At 44.4% G+C, this 26,145-nt stretch overlaps 1 protein-coding gene across 20 annotated transcripts in view; it reads right to left on the reverse strand.

The window, feature by feature from the left end:
* CD44 (CD44 molecule (Indian blood group)) overlaps window positions 1-5,942 on the reverse strand; it is a 91,662-nt gene extending 85,720 nt beyond the window's left edge. For 5 of the 20 annotated variants that reach the window (XM_037838855.1, XM_037838854.1, XM_037838859.1 and 2 more), the window contains exon 1: window positions 5,709-5,942. In XM_037838855.1, the coding sequence (XP_037694783.1) occupies window positions 5,709-5,775 (67 nt within the window). In that variant the 5' untranslated portion in view covers window positions 5,776-5,942. The remainder of the gene's footprint in view (window positions 1-5,708) is intronic. The other 15 variants (XM_037838864.1, XM_037838865.1, XM_037838866.1 and 12 more) reach the window with 9 other exon arrangements.
* Between the last annotated feature and the right edge of the window lie 20,203 nt (window positions 5,943-26,145).

The following is a 26,145-nucleotide window of genomic DNA, read 5'->3' on the forward strand; positions in this document are numbered from 1 at the left end:
CCTACTAGGCCAGATATTCCCAACTGGGGGCGATTCTGTCCTCCAGGGGGCATTTGGCAACGTGTAGAGGCATTTTGTGTTGTCACAACTGGGGGGACAATTGCTACTGGAATCTAGTGTGTAGAAACCAGGGATGCTGCTAAGCATCCTACAATGCATAGGACAGCCCGCCATCCCCATCCCAACAAATAATAATCCAGCCCAAAATGTCAATTGGGCTGAGGTTCATAAACCTTATACTGGATGGTGAGTTACTCAGCAGCAAGGACTGTGTCTACCTGAAAATTGACTCTCCAGTGCCTAACTACTTCCCGCATTGGATAGGCAGGACATAAATGTTTGTTGAATAAATTGTCTAGTCAATCAACTAGACAATGAATAGCAGCTAATAGAAATATACACACACCTTTCTTATTCCCTCTTCTTTGTATGATCAAATCTTATCTTGCATGCACTGTCACCTCCTCCCCGAGGCCTTCACTGATTGCTACAGTTCTTGCTTTGCCTCAGCTCTGCAATGCTATTGGCCTTACCATCTAAACTAGCCAGGCCGTCTCTTGATCACATTGTGTTATGCATGCAGAGCCATAAGTTTTAATGTAAGGCTCACATCTCATATTTTCAAATCCCCTGTAGAACTCAACACAGCATGGGTCCCACAGTATGTGCAGACACATGAATTCATGTGCATATACGCTCACAGGCACACCCACAACTTGTATATGTCCCCTCATCTAGCAAGCAAGGATCAAATATGTGCCCTTTCCCAATACGTTACATGCTGGGGTGTCAAGAATAGGAAAGCAGAGGAATATTAAATATTTCCCTCTAGAGTACACACTTGCTGAATCAAACATCAATTTAATCTGACAGCAGACTGATTAAGGAGTTTTAAAGGGGTGAATATATTTCTATAAAAAGCTTTCCAAAGTTTTTGACTTCTAATCACATGAAGCCATGGTTTATTTGCAGAAAAAATTTAAACATTTTGCAAAATATATACTCTGTAACCATTGGTAGAATATTTGAAATTCTGACGGTCCCAGGAAATTCAGAATGCACAATCACTATACTCAGCCAGGCCAAGCCAGGCTGCAGGACCACAAACTTTAGAAGTTACCTCTTCCGTTACTCTGACAAACCAGGCTGGCTTTCCAATACCCTGGTGAAGGGTGCACAGTTAAAACAAATTTCAAAGTGCCAAGTGAGTAAAGAGTGGAGTTCAAATATAAGGCAGAAGGCACCAGCTACCCTGGAGAGTACAAAGAGCATTTGCATCCTTCCCATTCAAGCAGGGCACAAAGGAAATTGAGTCATCAGGCTCTCACTGTGCAAATCCCCAGAATTTCTCTGTGGCAGAAAAGATCCCCTTTGAAAACTACCCTTTGTCGACACCATCTGCCATCTGCTTCAGCTCATTCTTTCACAAGAGCCACTTCCCTTCCACACTCTAGGTGGAGTCAGCTAAAACAGAGGTGCTGGGGAAACACAACTGCAGTCTATATCTCAACCCCAGGCTCAACCCCATTCCCTGCCAGGAAGGAGCAGGAGGGAGGTCCAGCTTCCTTCCCATCAGCTTCTGTCCATCAAGGGACCTCAGCCTGGAAGCATCTGCCACTACAGGCTGATCTGAAACCTCGTTCGGGTGACCAGGTGTCATCTAGAGCTCCGCACTGTGTTTCCGTTCAAGATCCTTGACTTCTGCAGAGAGCCACATCAACCCACTGTCTTGGTCTTCCAGACTTTTCCCCACTGGTGGCACACACTATCTGCTATACGCTGAGTGTTTGCAATGAGCACGTGGTGAGGGGGCTTTCTAGGTCAGCACATCTGAAATGCTTGCAAGGACAGACTGAGAGGCTCTGCGGAACCTATTTCTTAATTTTTGGGCAGAGGTCATTGTCCTAACTTGTCTCTTAGACAAGACACAGCTTCTCCCTTGTCTCCAAGCCTGAAAATGAGAGCATGTCTAGAAAGGCAGCTGGACTCTGATAAGGGAATTGACTTACTTTAGACACAAATAACTAGGCTGGCATCTCTGACAGCTGCAACAAAGCCTGGGGGGAGGCAGGGCAGGGCAGGGCAGAGCAGGGCTGGGCAGCCAGAGGGGGTGAGAGGAACCACTCACACCAGTTTGCCTTCTGTGGGGTGCAGGCGAAGGAGAGTTGGGGGAGAAACACTCATTTTCCAAAGTCATACCATGGCAAAGCAATGCATTAAAGGGGCACAGGTACTGGAATCCAACAGACATGGTGGGCATCCCAGCTCCACCACTTACTAGCTGTGTGTCCTTGGGCAACTTATGCCATCTCTCTGATCCTCAATGTCTTTATCTACAAAAATGGAGTGAAGAGAGTCCTAATTGTATAGGACCATTGTGAGGCTTATCAAAGATAACTTTTGCTACCCCCTTGATCTGATATCTGGTTCTACTGTCAGTGGTCAGTAAATGGTTATTTTCCATCTCCTGGGGACTTAGGAGCCTGCTTTGAAAACATGCTGTGGCAGTGCCAGGCTTTTCAAAAAGGGATGCTCCCAACCCAGAGAGAGACAGTGATGTTCTAGGAAAACACAGAGAATCTTCCTCGAGCATCAACTTTGCTTTCTGGTAAGAAACATGTACTATTAATCTTATAGTAAACCTAAACTGGCTATATCATGGAGTAAGACATAAGATTGTAGTGAGTGCTTAAGATAATATGTAAGACGTGAGATGAATGGTTACACAAGACCACACCCTCCCCATGCACGGCACAGGAGCGGGGGCAGGGGGCAGGGGGCAGCTCATCACCCTCCCTCCCTCTCCCTCAGAGGGTATTTCAGAGATCCAATACACGGAAAGTGCCCTGTCCTCAGAATCAGGAGCTGTGGGTTCTGGTCCCAGCTGGGCTGCTAACACTCTCTTTCTGAGCCTGTTTTCTCCCGGTAAAAAGGAAGGATTTTTCTAAAGGATCCTTGGAGTCCCTGTTTCTGAATCTATCACAATTAGTTAGGAAATATTTCTTGAATGAATGGAAGGGGATCTGTCCAAAACTAAGAATGTCATGCTGTCCAGCATCCCTTCCTGCAAGGGGCAATTTGGAAGAAAATGGAAGCTTTTCCTACTGGCTGCTAACTTCAAACATACTCGGCACTGGGCCTTTGCAGATAATATATGCCTGGGGAAAAATTGAATTAAGTGATGCTAACCTCAGCAGCAATGGCGATTTGCTTCCTTGCTTCCTCACCTGGGAGAACACAATTGAAGCCCTAAGAAGAGTTTCTAATTCTCAGAGGGAGCAGAAAGGAGCATACAACCCCAATGCCCCAGGGCTCTCAGATGCAGTCCTCTTTCACAACACCAGGGGCGCAATTTCCTAGCAATGACCTCACGCCCACAGGGTAAGGAGGAGCTGTGTTACCCAGGGCTCATCCTGCCTGCCCTCTCCCCAAAACAACTTTCTTCCTCCTGCACAGGATGCCTAGTTCCAGACACCTGCTCTCCAGCTCTGAGGGTTTTTGTGTCCAATGTTGCTTAACCGCATTTGGCCATTTCTCGTTTCTTGCATTCCAGTTCAAAGACGGACACTTTATTCCTCCCCAAAGTCTTGCCCCTTCCAAAGTTTCCTCATTGCCTCCCAAAGCCTGCCACTCCCTAAAATGGGGCAACAGCCCCGCCTTTCCTTCCGCACTCCTCTGCCGCTGAGCCCCAAGCACTCTGTGAAATCATGTCTCCTTTCCAGGTCTCAGTTCCTTCCAAACAACTTTACAAGCAGGGCCGAGACACTTATGGCTACTGGCACTCCACTGTGCTTCCTCCAAATGACTTTGCCCAAAGGGACCATGGAAACACGGGGCTCAAGTGAGCCTGCTGCTCTCTGGGAGAAGCTTTAGGGTCAGGGCAGTGCCAGATATTTAGAGGTGGGAGCCCTTTAGAAAAACCAGGGAGACAAAATTGGGAGAAGTCAGGAATCAGAATCCTTAGAGACAAAGCCCATGCCTTCCCTGGCAGGTAAATAAACTTGTAATAAACTGCCCTAGAGGCCATGGGGAGTCCACCACAACTGGTCTCTGAAGCCAGGCCCAGGGCTCTCCCTGCCGTCAAGTTTCTCTCCTCTCCCATCCAGAGCATTCTTACTTTTCTGGGGCCTGTGGGAGCTCTAGTTCCCCTCAAACACCGCCCGTAAGGCTTCTGCCACCTAAACCCTTTCTTCCCTGAAATCCTTTCTGAGTTTGTCTATCACACATGATCTAACATATTGCAACTTGCACAGGCTTTGGAACTCAGTGGACCTGGGTTCAAATGCAGTTTCACTCCTTCTGGCTGTGTGAATACTGACACGTCACTTAACCTCTCTGAGCCTCTGTTTCCCTCCTATAATATCAGTCCTGGGCTGATATCAGGACTCTTCTCAGTGGGTCATTGTGAGGGTAAAATGAGATAATGCTTGTAAAGGACTTAACGCAGTGCCTGGGACAACCAAAGTGTCCGTTAAGTGGTGGCTATTGATATTATTGCTATTATTATTTTTTTTGTTTCAGGAATCTAACTACTGGGTTGCCATATATCCTCAGTCTAAAATACCAAGGAGGGACCGTGTCTTTTACATTCTTGCTACCCCCAGAACTGGGTTCAATAAACACTTGCTGAGTAGAATTAACCATTGGCTGGGCTGTCTTAATGACCCAGCTGGCGCGCCTTAAAAGAAGAATTAATTTTGCTAGTGATAAGAAAATCAGCAATGTAATTATCTGAACATATTACAGACAAAGAAAGGGAATGCTTGGAGTCCAGCTGGGCTTAGAACACTTCACACGCACAGCCTCTCCCTTCCACAGCACTGAAATGTACAACCCCTGTTTTCATGGGGCACTGGCAGCCTCAGCTCCAGAGTCTCTGATTCCATCCTAGTGCCCAAATTCTTCTCCACCCTGCTAAGGCTCATATTCCTTGTTTAGAATTCCCCAAACTAATTGGCAGAAACAGGAGGCTGCAAGGATCGAACAGATCGCCCAGTGATTCCATCTGCTACTCACATCCCCAGCCCCAGGTTGGCACCTCTGAGAGCTCCAGGACTTCATGCTAAGCCAGTTCAAGTTCCCTAAAGTTCTTGAGCCCACGGTGACTGGAGCTGATTGTAAGAACTTCGAACTTCGGAGCCCGGACGCAGTGGGGAGCTGCAGGGATCTAGGACTCCTTTCTGGAAAGCTCACTCATATGCAAATGTGACCACCTTGCCACCTGCCTTTGTCTCAGTCTCTGCATTTGCCCTACCTCTAACCCGGACCCTGTCCCAGCCCCAGCCCCAGCCCCAGCCCCTGACCCTGCCCTGCCAGGCCACACACAGCTCAGCCCCAGCTTCCAGCGCCCTTGGGCAAAGGAGCCTGTTAGTCCAGATACCGGCTGCACACGTTTAGGAGTACAGTTACTTTCTACCATGTGCTTCAGCTCTAGCGACCTCACCCAAAACTCTGCGCTACGGCAGCCTGCCCAACAAACTTTCTTCTTTTTCTCTTTTCTTTCAACAAAACGGTACTTCCCACGAACAAGCGAGCCAGCGGCTTGGTGTACATCTCTCAGCCTTGCTTTCCTTAACCAAATCCAAGTCTCTCGCCGCCCACTCGCCTCCGGTCCCTCGGTCGGGACCAACTCGGGCTGCAGGGCTGCTGGCCCGTCCCGGGCACTCCCGGCTCCCCCGCCCGCGACCCCGGCTTCGGCGGGCACTCACCGATCTGCGCCAGACTCAGCTGCACGAGGCAGAATCCCCAGGCGGCACGCCACCAGAACGTGTCCATGCTGTCCGAGAGGGCCGGAGAGCACGCGAGTGGAGCTGGAGGGTCCCGGTGCGCGGGGCGGGGGCCGGCGGAGGACGGGGCGAGGAGGGCGGACAGAACCTGTCAGAGGCTGGGGGTCCGGCTGGGCAATGAGGCCGCCTCGGAAGTTGGCTGCAGTTTTTATTCGGGAGGGTTGAAAGAGTGACCTAAGAGGGAGGGAGGGAGCGAGCGCAGGACACACCCAAGCGAGGGGTTGTGACTAAGCAGAGGTTTAAAGACGTACCAGCCCTCTTTTGCGCTGGCCCCTTCATCCCCGCCCCATTTCCTAGGAAGATTGTAAATCAGGGCGCCGGGAGGGCCGCAGGGGTTCTCTTCAGTCCGAGCCCCCACGCCCCCAGGGCCGCCCGGCTTTCTCCTCCAGGCCAGCAGGGATGGTGGCCTAAGGACCGAGGATGACTGAGTCCTGCAACCTCCCCCCGTTATCTTCAGCCTCCAGCCTCTCCCTCTCCGGAAACTTGCTCTTTCAATATGTTTGGAGAACGTTTCTTTCTGGGTTTCACAGGCAGCAGGATATCCTGGGAGAGGAGCTAGGCCAGAGATGAGGTCCTGCCTTGGATGATGGTGCTTCCCTCCCATGGTGAGGGATGGAGAGGTTTATGACACCCCCAGGGGCGGGGTACGGGGGTGGGTGGATGGGTGGAGCACCCTCTTCTTCCCTCAAACAGAAGCGGAGCCACCGTCACTCAAGCAGAGTTTTGCTCAGGGAAAGCTAGCGATGGCCAACCATGGGGCTGATAAGTTGGTTCCACCAATCCATGAGTTTATCCTCCAGTCTATCTATCCACCTGCTCACACACTCATTCATCCTCCCAAACATCTTCCCAACTACCCATTCATCTATCCACCCATCTTTCCTTACATGCTCTCAGCACTCACACATCCATCCATCCTCCCATCCATGCATTATCTCTTCACACATCCATCCACCCATCTTTTCCATATTCTCTCAACTATTCACGTTATTCACCATTTTCTCCCATCCTTTTATGCAACCACACCTACTTTCATCTATCCATCCATCCAACCATATTCTTCCACCATCCTCCCATACATCTTCTCATCCATCCTCCCCCACATCTTTTATCATATCTCTTCATAAACTCACAGCCATACATCCACCATCCTCTTCTCCATTCATCCACCACATATCTATTCATCTATATGTACATTGTCCATCCAGCCATCATCAACTTATCCATATTTAGTAGGGATTCTCTCATCCATCCACACATGCATCGATTCTTTTTTGCTCTCCTTCATACTCCTGTCTGTCTATACACACATCAATCTGCTTACCGTCAACTGTCCTACCCAGCAGATCTCAAAGAGAGGAGGTGATTGTCATATTCTTCAGTGGAGGCATTTTGAGTGTGAAAACTCATATTTCACTTCATAATTGCGTATGTATCTATGATATACTATGATTTAATATTTGTAAATATTAAGCCCATTTCATACATGAGGAAACTGAGGCACAGAAAGGCGTTGTTCAAGGTCACACAACTAGGAAGCAGTCACACCATGGTTTGAACCCAGGCATTCTGACTCTTAGCAGTATTTATTTTTAATGTGAACCGTTGACAGTAAAGCTAAATGGACTTCATGTCCGGTGCACACAGAAAACAATAGTGGTTATCAATGGCTGGGGCATGGCCCTGAGGAGGCCATGCTAGAATATCTGAGGAAAATCAAGATCTTGTTATTTTTTGAAGGAAATTGAAAAGTTGGGAGAAAATGCACCCAGGCACCCACCAGCCCATTCATTCACCAGCGATGTACTGAATGCCCAAGGGTGTCAAGATACATAAGACCTGGGCTTGTGTTCAGGGGCCTCAAATGCTGGTTAGGAGTCCAACTCACGAAAGGCTGTTACCACACAGTGTGAGTGTGCTGCAAAATATGTGTGTAGAATGCTAATAACTCTAGAGAAGAGAGTCACAACCTTTCCAGGGGAACACCAGAGAGGCTTCATAGTGGAGGTGATATTTGAGTCAGGTGTCAAAAGAGGAGGAGGAATTCTTCAGATGAAACAGCAGGGGCAAGGCATCAAGAGGCAGTCCTCTGTAGTAATTAATAACAGGAATGTAAGAGTCAGAATGCCCGGGTTCAAACCATGGTGTGACTGCTTCCTAGTTGTGTGACCTTGAACAATGTCTTTCTGTGCCTCAATTTCCTCATGTATGAAATGGGCTTAATAAGTATCTCCTACATAGAATTGTGAAGATCAAATGAATCAAAAGTGCTATACATAGAAAGCACTGTATAAGAGTTTCCTATTATTAATAATAACAAAATCATGTGTGAGCATGGAAAAGTGAGAGAGCACATGGCTTGTTCAGGGAATGGAGCACAGTTTGGAATGACTACAGCGTTAGAGCAGAGGAAGGGGTGGGAGGGGAACAGCAAGACAGGAGATGAAAGAGGTGAGCAGGGCTGGGATGTAAGCTGTGCCAGAGAGTTTGAACTTGCTCCTGTAAGGAAGTGGGGAGCCGATGTCAGTTTCCAAGCTGAGAGCCTGTTTGACTGCAGGCTGCCCCTCTTGCATTTCCAGGGAGGGTGTTTTGGGCTGACACTCACTGTCTGGACCAGCTTCCCAACCACTCCGTGGTTGCATTCCACGATTCAAGAGGTCACCTGTGTGAAATGAAGACGGTGCCTTGGGCCCCCACCCAAAGCTTTTGAAAAGTGCTGCCAATAGCAGGAAAGCTTGGTCCTGCTGTTGTGATCAACAGGATACCTTCCTGAAACAACCAGCTAATCACCTGAGAAAACAGTGGCCTTGGGCACCTCATGTGCCCTCCAGGAATTTCATCTTTCTTTTTCTGGTAGAGTGAGTATTAATTAGAAACAATATTTCTCTTACTGTGTTTCATGAAACTTTAGGCTCCTAGGAGGTCCCTCACAAACTGACAAAGCCCAGCGCAAAGGCTTAGAGTGGGCTTTGTCTCCTCCGATTCCTCTGCTCCCATCCCAAACATAGAAGTCCCTTGTTTCTGTTTTATGTACTAGATTACGGTGTGAAATTTCATTTTGACAAACTATTTTAATATGTTTTTAAAAAATGTAAAACCACTACACTAGGTCATCTCGAACCCTGGTCCTTTCTGTGTTAGTGCAGAAAACAATCAGTAAATGTAAAAACAGGTGCGAAAGTGCTTTACAAACTATAAAAAGGCATGCAAATTCTAGGGATGTAATTAGGATCATTCTCCCAGGGGGAATATTTTGCCTGTGCTTCCCGATAGTTTAGCAAGGGGCTGCGGTTGTTTGCCCCCATGCCACAAATGACTCATTTCAAATAATCAATCTGGTTACTTACTGAGTCAGGACCAGCCTTTGGTACTTCCTGGATCACTTGTTTGAGATCTTGTCTGCTTACCGCCCTGAACATCACCTCCCTCCCCCACCTCCTACCCCCACCCCAATGCTCACACAAAGACACACCCCCCACCTTGCTCCCCTTTGAGCCTCTGTAAGGTTATACTCCTGAAAGTCATTCGTTTTAGTTGCTCAGTATCTGTTGTGTATTGTACCAGATACCTTTCTAAACCAAGCCATGGGATGTGGGAAACTGGAAAAAAGAGTTTGAATTGACATGCGTTGACATGAATCACATTTTCGGAAAGAATCCAGAATGTGATCAGCAACCTTGGACTGAGAAAGCCCAAGTTTGAGCATGGGCTTTCCCCCTTATCAGCCAGATGACCCTACTCAGGTCGTTTAACCTCTGGGAGTTTTGGTTACCTCATCCACAAAATGAGGTTAATAAAACCTTTCTCAGTTTGTGATGTCTGCTTCAAGACCTTTTACTAGGGTGCCTGCCTCATGATGGGAACTCAACGATCAAACATCCTTTAAGCTGTTCGAGGACAGGGACATGTCTGTCATACACACCAGTAATATCCTCAGCTCTCAGTGCCTAGACTATGCCCAATCAATAAGCATTATAGAGATGCATGGACAAAAATTGCTCCTTTTCCTTCTGCCACACTTTAGGGGGTTGTTTCAGGAATCCCATGAGCTAATAGGTGGAAGCACTTAAAAACCTTAATTTGTAGACAAATGCAACCAGGGGTACCACTTCTGGAGTGACTGATTCAGAAAGACCATATGTAGCCAGAACACAGCTCACTTTGGCAGATTAGGGTGTTTTTTTGCTAAAATATTGGGGCATGATGATTTCTGACTAGTAATAAATCTCATTCCCCTTAAGCAAGCCAAAAGTCAAATCTAAACCAAATGTGAGAGGAAGGGTATGGAGTGAGGCTGGAATACACGAGACTGAATCATGGAATGCAAGGATTATAAATGCAGCAGGCAATGGGCTCTTTTAAAGGGACAATATCCAATTCCTTCCCAGGAAAAGACCCATCTAGCAGAAAAAAGAAAAAGTGCCAATCCAGTTTAACTTTAAAGAAATCCATTCTTAGTTCATACTCATAGAGTGAATTGTACACATATAAATGAGCAGCTATGAAAAAGCTCTCACAAAATAATTATTGGTGGTCTAAGTAAACCAGTGACTTTGAATGCAATCTTCAAGATAACTGACTTTGAATGACTAATTGGTCTCAAACTAACTGAGTATGATTATGGAGCTGAGTCTTTAGGATTACTAAGGATTTCAAATTATGGCAAATAAAGTAGCTGGTGGGGTTGCTACATCCTGGATATATCAAGGGGGCAAGGGGTCTCTAGGTTCTAGATAAATCCATTAGCTTCAAAATGGGCTTTACACAGATCTATGGGAGTTAAAACTGTGCACAAATCACATCAAAATCCCACAACTGGATGACAACTAATGTAGATGTGAATATTTGAAGATGAAATTTGATTTAATGGTGTGTGACTTTATGTAGCAAGCTAATTAGTTGAAAGACAAGTGTATAGTGAAAGAGTTTATGTTTAATGCACTATTATTTAAAAGAAATGTAACAGCATTCATCTTAAGTACCTGTAGCAACTAAAGCTCCTATTTCATACGAAGTTGTTTGCTAGACATCTACTAGAAGGCTTTAAGCAATCTGCTTTAATGAACATTAATGCATGATTTGTATTGGTCATATCCATGGTTGGTATGTAAATGGTGACTAATATTCTTGGGGTTGTCTGAAAATTGTTTTTCTCATTCATTCACTATGTGCCTTCTATCTGCTGAGCAAAATTTAAACATTCTTGGTTCTTTCATTATTAATCATCACCACCACCACTCCTATCAACACTATAACAATCACAATCACATTCATCACTGCCATCACCACTACCATCATCACCACCATCACTACCACCACTACCAACATCACTACCACCACCACCACTACCATCATCACCACTCACCACTCCTACTATGTCAACCAAAATCACCATTATACCTATCACCACTACAACAATCTCAATCACCACCATCACTGCCATCACCACTACAACCACCACCATTACCGCTATCATCACCATCGTCACCATCACCACCACCATCATCACCATCACACCTATCAACACTATGACAATCACAATCACCACCATCACAACCATCACCACAACCACCATCACCAAGACCATCACCATCACCACCATCATCACCATCACCATGACCGTCACCACCACCACAATCACCAATATCATCACCACCACCACCACCACCAAGACCACTCTGACAATCACCATCACCACCAGCACAACCACCATCAACCTCATTGCTAACAGGCAGTACTTACTACAAGCCACACCTTATATCACTTAATCATCACAACACTCCTATGAAGAATGAATCCCTTTTGCACAGATAAGGAAACTGAGGCTTAGACAGTTTAAGTGAATTCTCCAAAGTCACATTTTCATTTTACTTAGCAATTCCTTCCTGTCCTTAAGAAGTATAACAGTAGAAAATTTGGATCCTTACCTGATTCTTGTTTTAGCAAAAATTCTAAATCAATGGAGTCCTAATTAATGAATTTCACTGAATTTTATTCCAGTCAATTCTAGCAAGAAGGAAGATCTACTTTGGAGGCTTTTGTTAGAGTTGGGAAGGTGGAGGGGGATTATTAGGATAGAAGGTGGAGAATGTTGATTTTCACAACTCACTGAAAAATTAGACGCCTAGAATAAGGTGGGTTTAAATGCATAGACTCAAACTTTCATTACTTACTAGAAACTTTTAGATTTACACAAGAGTATGACTTAACTCCTCATTATATCACTATGATATAATTGTTTCATGGCAGGAACTCAAGAAATGACCACCATTTCACAAACACCATTACAGCACTTGACAGTTTATACAGTGACTATTCTCATTTACTCCTCACAAGACACTTCATGGAGGAGCAAATGAGTATCTACAAGTTACAGATCCTTCTCTGAAGAATGCCTCCAGGTACTCAGGGTAGCTCCTTCAGTAGCCATATTGTACTATTTGCCCCCTTCCTCCCATGACCATGACTGATTGACCCAGGAACAGACACCTGATGCAAGCTGAGCTAATCAGAGTCTTTGTTCTAAAAATCTGGGATTTTTAATTGTAACATACAAACATAGAAGCTGTGGCGTGGAAACAGAAGAATAAAGAAGACACTCAAAGAGAAGCAGAAAATACTTCTTAAGTTTCTGAAACTTTTCAAGTTCCTTGTTCTAGACCATTCTTGACACCTGACTGCATTCTTGCCCTTGGCTTCCATGAGGCATCCTTGTGTCCTTATAATAAATCCCTTTTATTCTGCTTACATTAATGTAGCTTAAGATTTCTGGGTTTCTGACTCTAAACCTCAGGTCTTTGGATTCCAGGTTCTATGTTCTTTCTACTACCCACAACCCCTCCCTCACATCATCCCATTATATTCAAGTAGCACTACTATGTCCCCTTCACTGTGATAGAAACTGTAACCTAGATATCCCATGTGACTTGTCCACATTTGCATGGCAATCCAAATGAGTGGCAGGTCTTCTGAGTCCTGTCTTCCCAGTCCTTGCACAGTGAGCCCATTTCTGCCTGAACATGCCCCACAGTTTATTTCAAAGGCAATTCCTTGCAACTGGCAGATGGCAACAGCTGCTTCTCTTCAAAACACCCAAAGGGTAAAACTTATGGGCTCCAATGTACAGGCATAAGACTCCAGCCAAGTCCTGACTGGGTTTTTCATCAACTCCTGCAAAACAGAGAACACGGATGTGAGGCCAGGCCAAAACCCATTTTATTTCTGGATCCTGTTCCTCAGTCACAGTAGACTGCTGCTTTAGAAGGCGGTGCGTGGGTGAGAAAGAGACTTGTTGAACTGAACTTAATGGGGAGCGGATGTAGTGAGGAAGGAGAAAGGAAGAGACATTTTAAGAAAGCACATGAGAGGTAAAAGAAAGACAAAAGGACAGACATGAATCCACCATGGTATTAGGTATAATAAGTCATCCAATAATCAAACAGGAATTTAACAGATACCTACTGTATATGCTACATGGACTAAGTACTGAGGAAAAGCCAAAGTTGAACACGACCTGCTCTCTCTCCTTGAAGAGATTATAGTCTGCATCAGTGTTGTCAGATTGATTGCCTTCATTAATTTAAGAAATATTTGTTAAACACTGCTGTGTACCAGGTGTTACCCTAAGTACTAGAACTACATCAGTGGAAAAAGAAAGACTTATTTTATCAGAATTGAGGAGCTGGGCAGAGGATGAGAGGGACTTTAGCTAAGGTGGTCACAGAAGGTCTGTTGGAGGAGGTGACAGTTAAGCCAAACTTACATAAATATGGGAGAAAAGCTTCCAACAAAGAGGGAACGGCAAATGTAAAGGGTCTAAGATGGGAGCATGCTTCCCATGTTTGAGGAACAGACAAAGCTAATGTGGCTGGAGCAGAGTGGATGACAAAGTGAGTGGTAGGAATTGAGATTGTAGAGGAGGATAAGGCCCAACTGTTGTGCAGCCTTGCAGGGCATGGTAAGAAGTTTGGATTTTACACCGATGGCAATGGGGTGACTTTTCTCACTTTCCAGCTCTGATCAATCAAATAGTAGTGCATGCTTAGATCACTGTGATGAGAAATATTCCGAAGCCTTACAGCTCAATGGGGAAGAGCTCAGTGATGGATTAACATGTGTCTGTCAGGATAGTCCAGGTTATGCTACAGCAACAACATCACCAAACTCTCAGTGTCAATGCAATCAGCTAAGTGATTTTCCACCATGCTTAGCCTGCAGTGGATCCAGGCAGCTCTCTAGTGATCCTGGGAGTTTTGATCTTATGGCTCCTCCATCTTAACCCAATTGCTATATAAAGGAAAGAGAATAGTAGAGGGTGTCATACTAGTGACTATGCTTTGGCTTAGAAATAATACATGACATTCCTGCTCACAACCCATTGGCTAGAACCAGTCACATAACTGCAAGGATGCTGAGGAAAGGTAATTCGCCCATGTGATTGAGCAGTAGAAGTCCCTAGCACATAATTTAACCATCAGGAAAGTCCATTAGTCTTCAAGGCAGTTTGCAATGCACTGGGTGAAGAGTAGTATATCATAAAGGAGCTCAAAGAATGATGATATTGACTGATATAGTTCAGGAGTACTCTATAGAGAAGGGGATACCTGAGCTAGGTCTTGATGGATGAAGTTTGGTTACATGATCACCCTCAAGCTAAACTTCCCCACTCTAAACCTATTAAACCCTCCCTTTTCTGTGGCCCAAACCCATCCACCATCTGAAAGTCCCTTTTACTAGGCCTTTTTAGACTTACCATTCTGGAGACAATATCCTGTGATGCTGAAGAGTATTGCTTATTTGTTGTGTAACCTTGGACAATTAACTTCTCTGAGTTGAAGTTCTTCATTTAATGCTTTATATAGTTATTGTGAAAATTAATGTATATAATGTAATAATGTAACTATTTAACTTAGGATATAGCAGCCCACCCCCCCCACCAAAATAGTAGTTACTCTTATTGTTGAACCACCCTTCCTTTAAATTCAGTCCTCTCTTGGATTTATATGTATCACCCCAGTCTATTTCTCATCCTACCTTTCAGATGAATTTCTCTGTATTTTTTGGTCTAACTTTAGCTCCTAATAAATTAACCCAACAATGAATAATGGCTCCAATACCTAGAAATTTATTTTGGGTTCACCTAACAGTCCTAAGGGTTTCTGGGTAGATAGGATGTTGAGGAGGGAGACAGGATTTAGGTTGATGGAGGCTCTGCAATATTCGTCACTTAGCTTCCAGGTTGGTGGAAGGAAAAAGAGACTGGAGGAGCACTGGGTGTGGGGGTTTGGGCGCCAGGCCTGGTAGTGGCACCATCATTTCTACTCACTTTCCATTACCTAGAACTCAGTCAGCCCACACCTAACTGCAAGGAAAGCTGGGAAATGTAGTCCAGCTGTGGGTTAAGGGGAAAGAAGGGACATGGAGGGTAGTGATCTGTTGTCCTGCCACCCTTTTCTCTCCATCCCTGGCCCCTGCATTGAACTCCCTCTTCTATTCCTTCTCCTAATGCGAGGTTCCACAGGAAGAAGTCCCAGTTTGTATCTGTTACTTCCCTTTTTCCCTAGGCTCACACAGCCTACCAAGCCTCAACAATGATGAGAAAGGAGACACTTGGCTGACCTTCCTTCACTGAGCATGCCTGCACCTTGCTCACTCGCCTTCTTCATCCTCCACCCACACACTGGGCAAGTCCAACCTCAGACATCAGGAGAAAGTTTTGTGCAAAAAGAAAGTGAACTAGGTGCTAGCTTGGGTTTGATTCCAAGATCAGCCATCTGGGACCCTGGGTCCTGTTTATGGCTAGGAAACAGCCCATGTAGTCCCAGCCTGTACACCTATGCCCCTCTCTGCCAACTCATGGGGACCCTGAGACTAGGTTTAATACTATTTATAAAATGTTTTGAGACCATTTCCCAAATTGGGTCCAGGGAAAATTAATTTCAAGGACTGTTAATATAGAGGTGTTCCCTGTAAGAGGGTTTCGTAGACAAATATGCTTGAGAAACACTAGATTAAACAAAGGTTAAGAGGTTTCTTTGCTGCAGCGCTTTTCCTTACTTTTTTTTTTAACCACAAACCATTTCTTGAGTGTTTCCTCGGCCAGGCTCTGTGCTGGGGTCTGTAGATAGGTGAACAAGCCGCTGTAGTCTCTGTTCTCCAGTAGTCTGTAATGCAGTGCTAACATGCATTACAAATTTCCAACAAGAAGACATGGAGACATGGTTTGCAGCTTTTCTCAGAATTATTTGACCATAGATACCCACTTTCTTGAGAAATATCTTGAGATCTGTGCAAAACATAATTTTGAAATCTCTGAACTAGAGAACTAGGATTTGAAAATATTAATACTGAACACATAAGACCTTAGTTTCAACACATTTTTATAAATGCCAGTTAGAATAGCAATTTATCTCTACATATGTATATCTATGTATGGAAAAAAGACTGAAAGAATATGGGGTAGGATTATTGGTGGGTTTTTTTCCCAAAAAAGTAAAAGCTTAATGGAAGGATATATACAGCACAAAAGAAAAATGGAAATCTTTTTATTATGGAAAATTTCAATCATACACACACACACACACATACACACACACGGGTAGAAAAACTATAATGAATCCCCACATACTTATCACCCAGCTTCAACAATGATCAACTCATGGTCTATTTTGTCTGTCTACTCTTCCTACTTCTTCTCTACCCACCACTGGACTTCTTTGGAACAAATACCAGACATCATGTCTTTTTATCTATATCTATTCAGTATGTATCACCAGAAGATAATGGCTTTTTTAAAAAACAGCACCAATATATGATAATATTTTTGATGGTTTAATTTTTCTGTTAGAGGTTTTTTTTGGTGTGTGTGTGTGTGTGTATATGTATGTATATATAACAAATATATAAGATACATATTAAGATGTAGTAAACACACCTGGTGCATTCGGGCTGACACACACACACACACACACACACACACACACACACACACACACACACACACCTGTTGAGGTGGCTCTGACATCACCTCTGGGGAAGCATCAGTCTCCACCGCAGGCTGGGCCCACCCATTCTGCCTGCAGTAGAACTGGAGAGGAAGTCCCACTCATCTGACTCTCTGAAGTCTTGTCAGAGATTGAGACAGAGGGGAATCAGGCACAGTCGTAGACCCAGCCCACAGCACAGGTACAATGGGTGGCCCTGTCAGGTGGTCCCTGAAAAGTGATACTGGGGAGGTTGACAAAACCTGGGGTGCAAGAAGCAGGGCCAGCATGTGGTGTCAACCAGAGGAGGTCCAAGCGCCCCTCTTCCACCAGCAAAATGGTGCCCCAAATTCTATCATCTATACTTTGAAGGACCTTATTGGTCGCTTTTGCTTTTGTGTCAATGAGTTTAAGGAGATCTGTCCTCACAAACAAATTTGCCCCAAAGTTGGTGGATATGGGAAAGAGCAGGAGACTCTGAACACGCAGTAAAATCTGGAGGGAAACTCCAAAAGAGAGGAGGCACCTAAGACGAATCTGGCTTTAGCCCCAATTGTACCTAAGTCCGGCCTTCTCAGAAGCTATCACTGCCCCCTTTCCCAGTCCAGAGGGGTGGGCACTGTCCAAGTTACTGATTAGCCTTTGGTCAATGATGGAAAACTTATTTAGTCTGGCCAAGCACTGTGGGGGACGGGACACCCAAAACAAGGGTCATGTACCTGCATGGAGAAGTCAACCACCAGTGGCATTTCCTTTGCCTGGTCTCACGGAGAGCAGTCCCACATCGGGAGCAGAGACTGCCCCTGGGCGTGGATGGATGACATCTTCAGGATGCAGAGGAAGTATGGGAATTAAGCATTTCTATCAATTTCTCAGATATTTTTCATCTTTCTCGCCCCCCTCCTTTCTAACTCCTTTCAACTTTTGTTTTTCTCCTGACCTTTCTCCCTTTCTCTTTTGCCCTGTCTTCCTCACTTCTCCATTGCTCAACCCCCTTCCATTTTCCCCTTCTTCCTCCCTGTTGACCTATTTCCCCTTCCACTAGCCACATATATGCCTTTTTAAAATCTGCTTTCTCTCCCACCTGCATCTGCTGCCTGCCTGCCACCCCCTCAGCCTGGGGTTGTCCCTTTCTCTCTCCCCACCCACGGAGTGGAGGTTTCTGGCGCCCTGATTCAGTCCTTATATGTGTTTCCATTCTCATCACCTGCAACCGGGAAACACCCGCACGGCAGAACAGCTGGCTCTGGGGTGCGCCCCTGGGGGCATTCACACTTCAAACCCCTTCCTCTGATGAAAGCCACAAGGCATCAGTGGTCTCTTGCTCCACCTTGGAGAGTTAGGCAGAATGACAGTGAGTTATCCCCTGGGCTGGGCTTAGAGAACACAGGAAATGCCTTCCATCTCAAGCAGAGTCTGGGGCTAAATCTACAGGTCGAGTGGGTTACAGAGAGCCCCATCTCCACGGGGAGAGGAGTAGAAGGCAACAAAAGCACCACTTATGTTTGAGTGGGTACTTGGGAGAAGGTCTTTCTCAAGACATCTCATTTAATTCTGGGGTGTAGGATTGGCTATTGCCACTTAAAGATGAAGAATCTGATGAGCAGAAAGGTTGAGTGATTTGTCCACAGTCACACAGCCAGGACGCAGTAGAGCCAGAGATGGCACCTGGTGCCTGAAAAAACCCTTGTTCTGCCACTGCACTGAGGGCTCTTAGGACTGAGTAAAGCAGCTAACTGTACTGACTTTTTCTGTCTTCACCATCTGAGAAGGACTCTTTCATCCTACACCTCAGCATTTGTTTCTCTCTTTCCTTCCTTTTACTCATTTGCATCTCATTTCCTCTAGAAAAGTTAATGGTGTTTGAGTCTTTACCTCCTCTCATGCCCCATACATTTCAGCCCACGGCTCAGTGATGTCACCAGCATCTAGGGAAACTTCTGGAGAACCTCGCGGCTACATGGAGCTTCAGGAATCAAGCTGACTGGAGTCAGGGCCAAAGTTTCCCTTCCTTCTGGGATGCTGTCTGCTTTTAGTCAAAACAAGACCTGGATCAGGAGAGGAGAACCTGACCCTGTTGCAGTCTTCAAGGTCAGGCTAATGTTTGCAGGTTGGATGGAGGCTGAACTGTGTTTCTGCAGGGACAATAGCTCCCCCCAAATCTATCTAGTGGCCCTTCTCCCCACCAATGAACTAGCTGGTGCACAAGCATGTGATTCTACGCACAGTTCCCTGTACAGATTTGTTCTGCTTTTATTGACAAGATGTTACCTCTGCAATGTTGAAAACAGTTTTGTTAAAAAGGAAAAAAAAAAAATCTAGATCTCACTTGTTATTTTTTAAAAACCCTATTTTTGTTTTTGTATATTTCCTTTCTGTTTTTGATCACAAAGGGCAGAATTTTTTTTAACACTGTTGCCATTTATCTTCTGCTTTGTTCTTTAAGCATCCTACTATATGTTGCTCATTTCTCGATGTAAGTTTCACAATTACTTTTAAACTATGTATAGCATTCCATTGATTGGATGCAGCATAATTTACCAAACTAGTTCACTACTTATGTACATTTAAGTTGCTTCCTTTGTTCACAGTACAAAACACTATAATGGAAATTTTTGTGCATGTAACATTTTGCTTCCATTGATTTATTTCCTCAGAAAATTTACCAGGAATGGGATCATAGGCCGATGGCAGTTGGAGTGGAGTCACAATGACTAGGTTAAAAAACTATGTTTGGCACTTCCTAACGTGATCTTGGATAAACTACTTAACGTCTTTAACGGTCAAATGTAAAACAAGGCTAATGCAATACACAATGCATAAGAATGCAGTGAGAATTGAATAAAATAATCAACTATAATAAAATAACATATATTCAATACAATTTTAGCTATTTCCAGCACATGTACTGCTGCTAAGACTGCTACTAACACTAACACGGTTTTTTTATACCTTTAGATTAAGCTGACTCAGCTCCAGCAGCTGAAACCCAAAATGTTTCTAGAGGCAAGCACAGTCTGGTTTACTAATCATTTTTAGACCCTCTTACCCAGTTATACCTCTCACCCATGCTACCTGCTGCCTCCACATATCTGCTTGGCTCTGTTCTTTTTGTCAAAATTCAGTCCTATACTTGGTCTCTTTTAAGGCCTTCGCGGAACCCAGGCCCTTAGTGTTAGGGGGCCACACTCCATATCACATCAAGCATATCCTCCAGGAAATATAAATCTATTAGAACAATAGACTAGTAGATGTAACATGAGGCTGTGTATTAAATTAAATATTTATTCATTTTGATTTTGTGGTTTGGGTTAGGGTTTAAGGGTCCAATGACCAATGCCTTTCGCCTCCTTTCCTGCATTTGAAACCAAATAAATATATTTGGGAGTCAGAGAGCTAGAGATCAAAATGTCAACTTTACCATAGGAAAAAGCTGGGAAAAAAAAAAAGAATATGGTTTAAATACGTAGCCACTGGGAGCATCTTAATACTGTCCCCTAAATTGAACTTTTACCCTTTACTCAAATACAAACTTCAGGTTCCCCCACTTGCCCCAGAGAGGATAATAGCTCAGAACAGAGCTTCTCTGCAGTCAGACATCGGAAGGAGTGAGGGGGTGGGGGCAAGTGCTGGGTGGGGAAGGTTCTCTTTGTATTAAGCAAGTTTCTTTTTTGTATTTTGTATTCAATGGTTGTTTTTGTTGTTCTTGGATCTTTTGTAGGAGCTTGCAAAACTTGTAGGTTGAAAGAACAGAGCCTGAGGGCTCAATGGTTAAAGTGACCTTTGCCTGACACCAGGCAAACCCATTGGACATGATGACAGGTTCAGTCTCACCATTTGGACTTTCAGCTCCTTCTTCACAGCCACGGTTAGTTTCACTCTCTCCTTCCTTCCTCTCCTGGCCATCCCCATCACCCCCAGACCAATCAAGCCCCTGTCCCTGGGACCAGTGTTGGCCTGCTTATCTGGCATTTCCAAGATGGGGAATGCACGTGTCAGATATATACAGCTCTTTAATCCTGTTTTCTCATTGCCTTCCCATCGATTTATAATTCCACCCATTTGCAGAAATAGAAAATCCCAATTCCTATTGGCTCAGGCAATAAGAAAATGTATTATTTCACATCACAGGAAGTCCCAAAGGTGGCAAAATCCAAGTGTAATATTGACAGTGTCCCAATAATATCGATGACCCAGTTTCCTTCCGTCTTTCTGTTTTCTCATCTTCCCCTTGTCTTCATCCTAGACCTGATGCCTCTTGTGGTCCTGAAATAGATGCTGAAATTCCAGACATTCCATCCAGGTACCACATCTTCCAGATAAAGAAGAGGGACCTTGCTGTCTTATGTTTCCTTTTTTTGGGTGGAGAGATCTTTCCTAAAATCCCCTTCACATTGTATTGATCAAAACTGCATTCACAGCCACTGCTAACCCAATCTCTAAGCAAGAGGGTGGGACCACCGTTATTGCCTTACATCTGGTGTGGCTTATTTCTGGAGGTGTAAATAGGGAGATGTGGATACCCCAACAAAACCAGGACTCTGACAAAAGCAAAAGGGGAGAGCGGATGTTGTATAGGCAGCCAACCACACGTGTTGGGCATTGCTAGGCATTTGTTTCAGTGGTTATGATTTTAAAGAACTGGTCTCCTATCACTGTTTTCTCATCTCTGAACTTGAATTTCCTCATCTGCCTTCTGCACCTTGTAAGTCAAAAATGATGATCAAGTGAGATAACATGTGTAAACTATGAAGTGCTGTGTAAATATTGCATCTGATGAACATAATGAATAGAACATAAGCTTTTCCTAGTACCGTCCAGGCACAGCTTGTTACAGACAAGAACAGTTTTTACAAATTTCAAGTATGGAAATTGGAAACCTCTCATCACTGGGCTAAGAGTTACTCTTTGACTTCCACTTGCCCTCCATCACCACCCCACACATAGATGATGAAGCTATAAATGGCTTATTTTTGTGGATGGTGATTTGGCACTATCCATCAAAATTCCAGGTAGAAGAGGGCGGAGAATCAGAAGAGCATTGTCAGGGAGAAGATCCATGGGGCCTAAAATAAGGGCCATCATATGACAGGATCAGGTGGGACCCCAAGAATAGAAGTGGAGTTAGTGTCCAGAGAGACAGCCTGGCCTCTATCCAGCAAGTGACATATTTTAGCCAGCATCAGGTACCCATTCCTTCCCATTGAGTGAACACTGAATCTTTCCAGTGAGCGGGTCTCTATTGACTGTCCTTCCTCTGGCCAACAGGAAACAGGTCCTCATTTGCAGCTGCCCACCTGTCCTTTGTTGGTCATTTTGGTAGAACTGCCTTCTACCTATGCCCTGAGATTCTCCTAAGCCCTCTCTTAACTGCTGTATTAGTCAAGATAGGCTAACAATAAAACAACCTCCATATTTTAGTGGCTCAGCACAGTAGAACTTTATTTCTTTCTCATATAAGATTCAGGGCAGATGTTCCTGGTCAAGTAGTTCCCTTGAGCAGTTGTCTTCCAAGCAGTGACTTGAGGATCCAGGTTTCTTCTATTTAGTGGCTTTGCCATTCCCTAAGTCCCCCTCAGGGCCTTCCATTGGAGCGTCTGCATTTAGCCAGACAAGAAGCCAAAAGAGAGAGAGCTTGGAGAATGGCCTGGGCCATTTTAGGGGCCAGGCTTGGAATTGGCATATGTCATCATCGCCACCCACATCCTGTTGGACCTACCTGGATGCAAGAGCGTCAAAAAATGGAGTATTTTGTGTTCCCATGAAGAACATGAGCTAGTTCATGAGCACATCACAGGGCCTCTGTCACAGTGCTTAGGGGGACAGCCCCCTTTATGACAACCTAGAACACTTAAGACCCCAGAAAAAAAGAGGGTGTCTGGATACCAAGAGGAACAGTGGTGACAAGTGAAACATCTCTCCATGCAACCCTCCTTCCGCCACTTGAATCCATACTTGGGTGGGCTTATACAGAATTATCTCAAGATGACCACCCCATCCCTATTTCTGTTTTGAGTTTATAATCATAGAATAAATGAAGACGACATCTCCACTTGGATAAAACCTACTTTTTTCCTCTTCCACCTACAATTTCATGACTGAGACCACATTTCCCAACAGATACAGAGAACATCTCAACCCCACTGCAGTGGCTGGGGGAACTGAGATATGTATCCTTTGCACCTGCTCGGCCCTCTCCATGGAGGAAGTCCCCTATCCCAGGCCTATCCAAAGTCTACCCCTCCGTCAGGTCATATCTAAAGACATAAGAATCATTTCCTCACTACTCCAGCCTAGAGAGGTCTCACTCTTTTTTGCCATAAGCATCACTGATCTATTTTAATCAGCATTTGGGATTTGATTATCATTTGTATTGAATTCCACATTTTAAATATTTGCCAAGCCTCTACCTTGTTCCAGATTAAGGGATTCAAAGTTGATAAAAGGAAAATAGCCTCCATGAAGTCCACAATCCAGTGGGAGAGGCAAGTGAATACTCTGTAAAGCTGAATGTTTCAGAGGCCACGCTGGTGGACATTATTACACACTATATAGATAACACCTCTTAGGTTTTAATGTATTGGAATAGCTAGAAGTAAATACCTGAAACTACCAAACTCCAAACCAGTAGTCTGGACTCCTGAAATGGATTGTATAACAATGTATATTACAAGGGTTGACAGTGCAATTGTGAAAACCTTGTGGATCACACTCCCCTTATCTAGTATATGGATGGATGAGTAGAAAAATGGGGACAAAAACTAAATGAAAAATAGGGTGGGATGGGGGAATGATTTGGGTGTTCTTTTTTACTTTTATTTTTTGTTTTTATTCTGATTCTTTCTGATGTAAGGAAAATGTTCAGAAATAGATTGGGGTGATGAATGCACAACTATATGATGGTACTGTGAACAGCTGATTGTACACCATGGATGATTGTATGGTATGTGAATGAATGTATTTCAATAAAACTGAATTCAATTAAAAAAAAAGAAAAAAAAAAGCTGAATGTTTCAGTGCTTTCAAACAGATACAAAGCACCCTGGAGATTCAGGGAGGAAGAAGTTATTTATGAATAAGAAGGTGCCTTTGAATCTAGACTTTTAAGGCTGCATAATATTTTGATAAATAGCATTAGGCTAGAGCATTCCAGGAGTAGGCAAGCATGAGCAAAGGCACCAAGGTGGGAATGTGTGGGGACATTTCAGCAAAGGCAAATTATTCTATATGGCTGGAGAGTGGGAGGTAAAGCTGCAAAGATGGATGTATCTTTTAAGATGCTTTGGGCTGCAAGTAATGAAAATATATCTCATCCAGGCTTAGGCAATGAGGAATGGCATCTCACACACACTGGAGGTCCAGAGGCAGGGGGACTCTAGGAGTGGTTTGATAAGGGCTCCAGGTGTGTTTCACTTCTCTCGGTTCTCCTCCGCTCTGTGTTGACGCTGCCCCCAGAGGTGGCTGCCTTCATGGTTGCAAGATGCTGCCAGCAGCATCCAGGGCTAAGGTCATTCATGTTGAAAGGGAGGGAAAATATAGCGAGGCTCTACTCAGGTCCCACTGGCCCAAAGTGGCTTAGAACTGCCCATGCCTGGACCAATCGCTGCCACAGGAACTATCTCAGATGGTGTAAAATCATCATATGAGGTGAAATGTAAGGTGGAGAGTCAAACACAGCACCACCTGAAGTAGAAAGTCTTGAATCCCAGACTCAAGAATCTGTATGCAAAACAAAAGGCATGGGGAGCCATTGATTGTTTTTATCAGAGGGGTAAATAGAACTGAGTTCAGGCAGTAATTATTGGGGCATTTCAATCAGAAATGACCAGACAGAGGAGAGCAGATGTGGAAGAACCTGTGCCCACTGCCATTAGGTCTTCTCCCCACACCAAAAGCAGCTCCCAGGAATGGAGTTGCTATACTCATCCACACCAGGGATGAGTGAAATACTAAAAATAAGGCAGTAAGAATAATCGATAAAAACAGCATGTATCAGTTAATTGTGCAGGCACAGAGTAAATATCTGAAAAATATTTGTTGTTCTGAAATATATATTAACTAATTCACTCCTTACAACAATCCTATTAACCTCCATTTTGCAGATGAGGAACTGAGGCACAGAGGGGTAAAAGTAAGCCACCCAAGGTCACACAGCTAGAAGGTAGATGAGGTGGAATAAAACCCAGGCGCTCTGACTCAGGACCTTATTTTTGTAATCATGATAACAATAGCTAACATTTGCTGAGCAAACATTATGTGCCAGTACTTTACATGCATTCTCTTTCATCCTTAAGCGTCAACCCTGTGAAATTGGATGTGAGATGAGGAAACTGAAGCACAGCCAGGGTGAGAGATCTGTCCCGTCTCATACAGCTTGTAAGTGGCAGAGGTGGGATTCAAATCTTTCCAAGATACCATGACAAAGAAAAATGTGTCCTGAATCACAGAATCTATATCCTTCATCTCATGGATGAAATTGTAAACTTCTAGCTTTACTCATTTTGAGTGCATCCTTGGTGAGTACAGGACCTGGCACAGAGACATTTGGAACCCACAGAATGGTGAGGCCTCTGGGAATCTCTGCATAGAGGGAAAAATCCGTAGCTACAGCAGGAAGCTTCTAGGAGGTGGTTAATTATACGTGTCAACTTGGCGCAGTTATGGTGTCCAGTCATTTGGTCAAACCCCGGCCTGGTTGTTACTTGAGAGGCATTTCACAGAGGAATTAGCATCTACAGTCAGTTGACTTAAACAAAGGAGATTACCCTCCAAAACATGGGTGGGCCTCATACAGTCAGTTGGAGGTTTCAACAGCAAGAACTGAGGGTTCCAGGGATCAGAAGGAATTCGGATCAGAAGGAACTCTCCACTCTGTCCTGAGTTTCCAGGCTAAGGAATTCAGACTCAAAAATGCAACACTCTCACCAGGATTTCCAGCCTCTGCCTGCCCTACACACTTCAGACTGCCAGCTGCCAGCCTCTGTAATCGTGTCAACCAATTCCTTGTAATAAATATATAAAATATATATAAATATAATGACAGGTATATTATACACAACATATATAAATATAATGATAGGTATGTTATATATAATGTCTATTTAATATATATAGTCATCTGGACATATATATCCTGTTGGTTCTATTTACCTGGAGGCCCCGACCGATACAGTGGTTAAGAGCCCAAGCTCACCTGCAGACTGTCCCAGGTCCCAGTTGTAGCCCTGCAGCTCATTAGCTGGGGCTACTTGGGCAAATGGCTTAACCTCTTTGGGCTTCAATTTCCTCATCTGTAAAATGGGGATAATAATAGCTGGTCCTTCCTCTGTGAAGCTGTCTAATAAGGATTGAATGGAATGAAGCAAGTAAAACATTAT

Source organism: Choloepus didactylus, chromosome 6 (assembly GCF_015220235.1).
Source record: "Choloepus didactylus isolate mChoDid1 chromosome 6, mChoDid1.pri, whole genome shotgun sequence".
Lineage (NCBI taxonomy): Eukaryota > Metazoa > Chordata > Mammalia > Pilosa > Megalonychidae > Choloepus > Choloepus didactylus.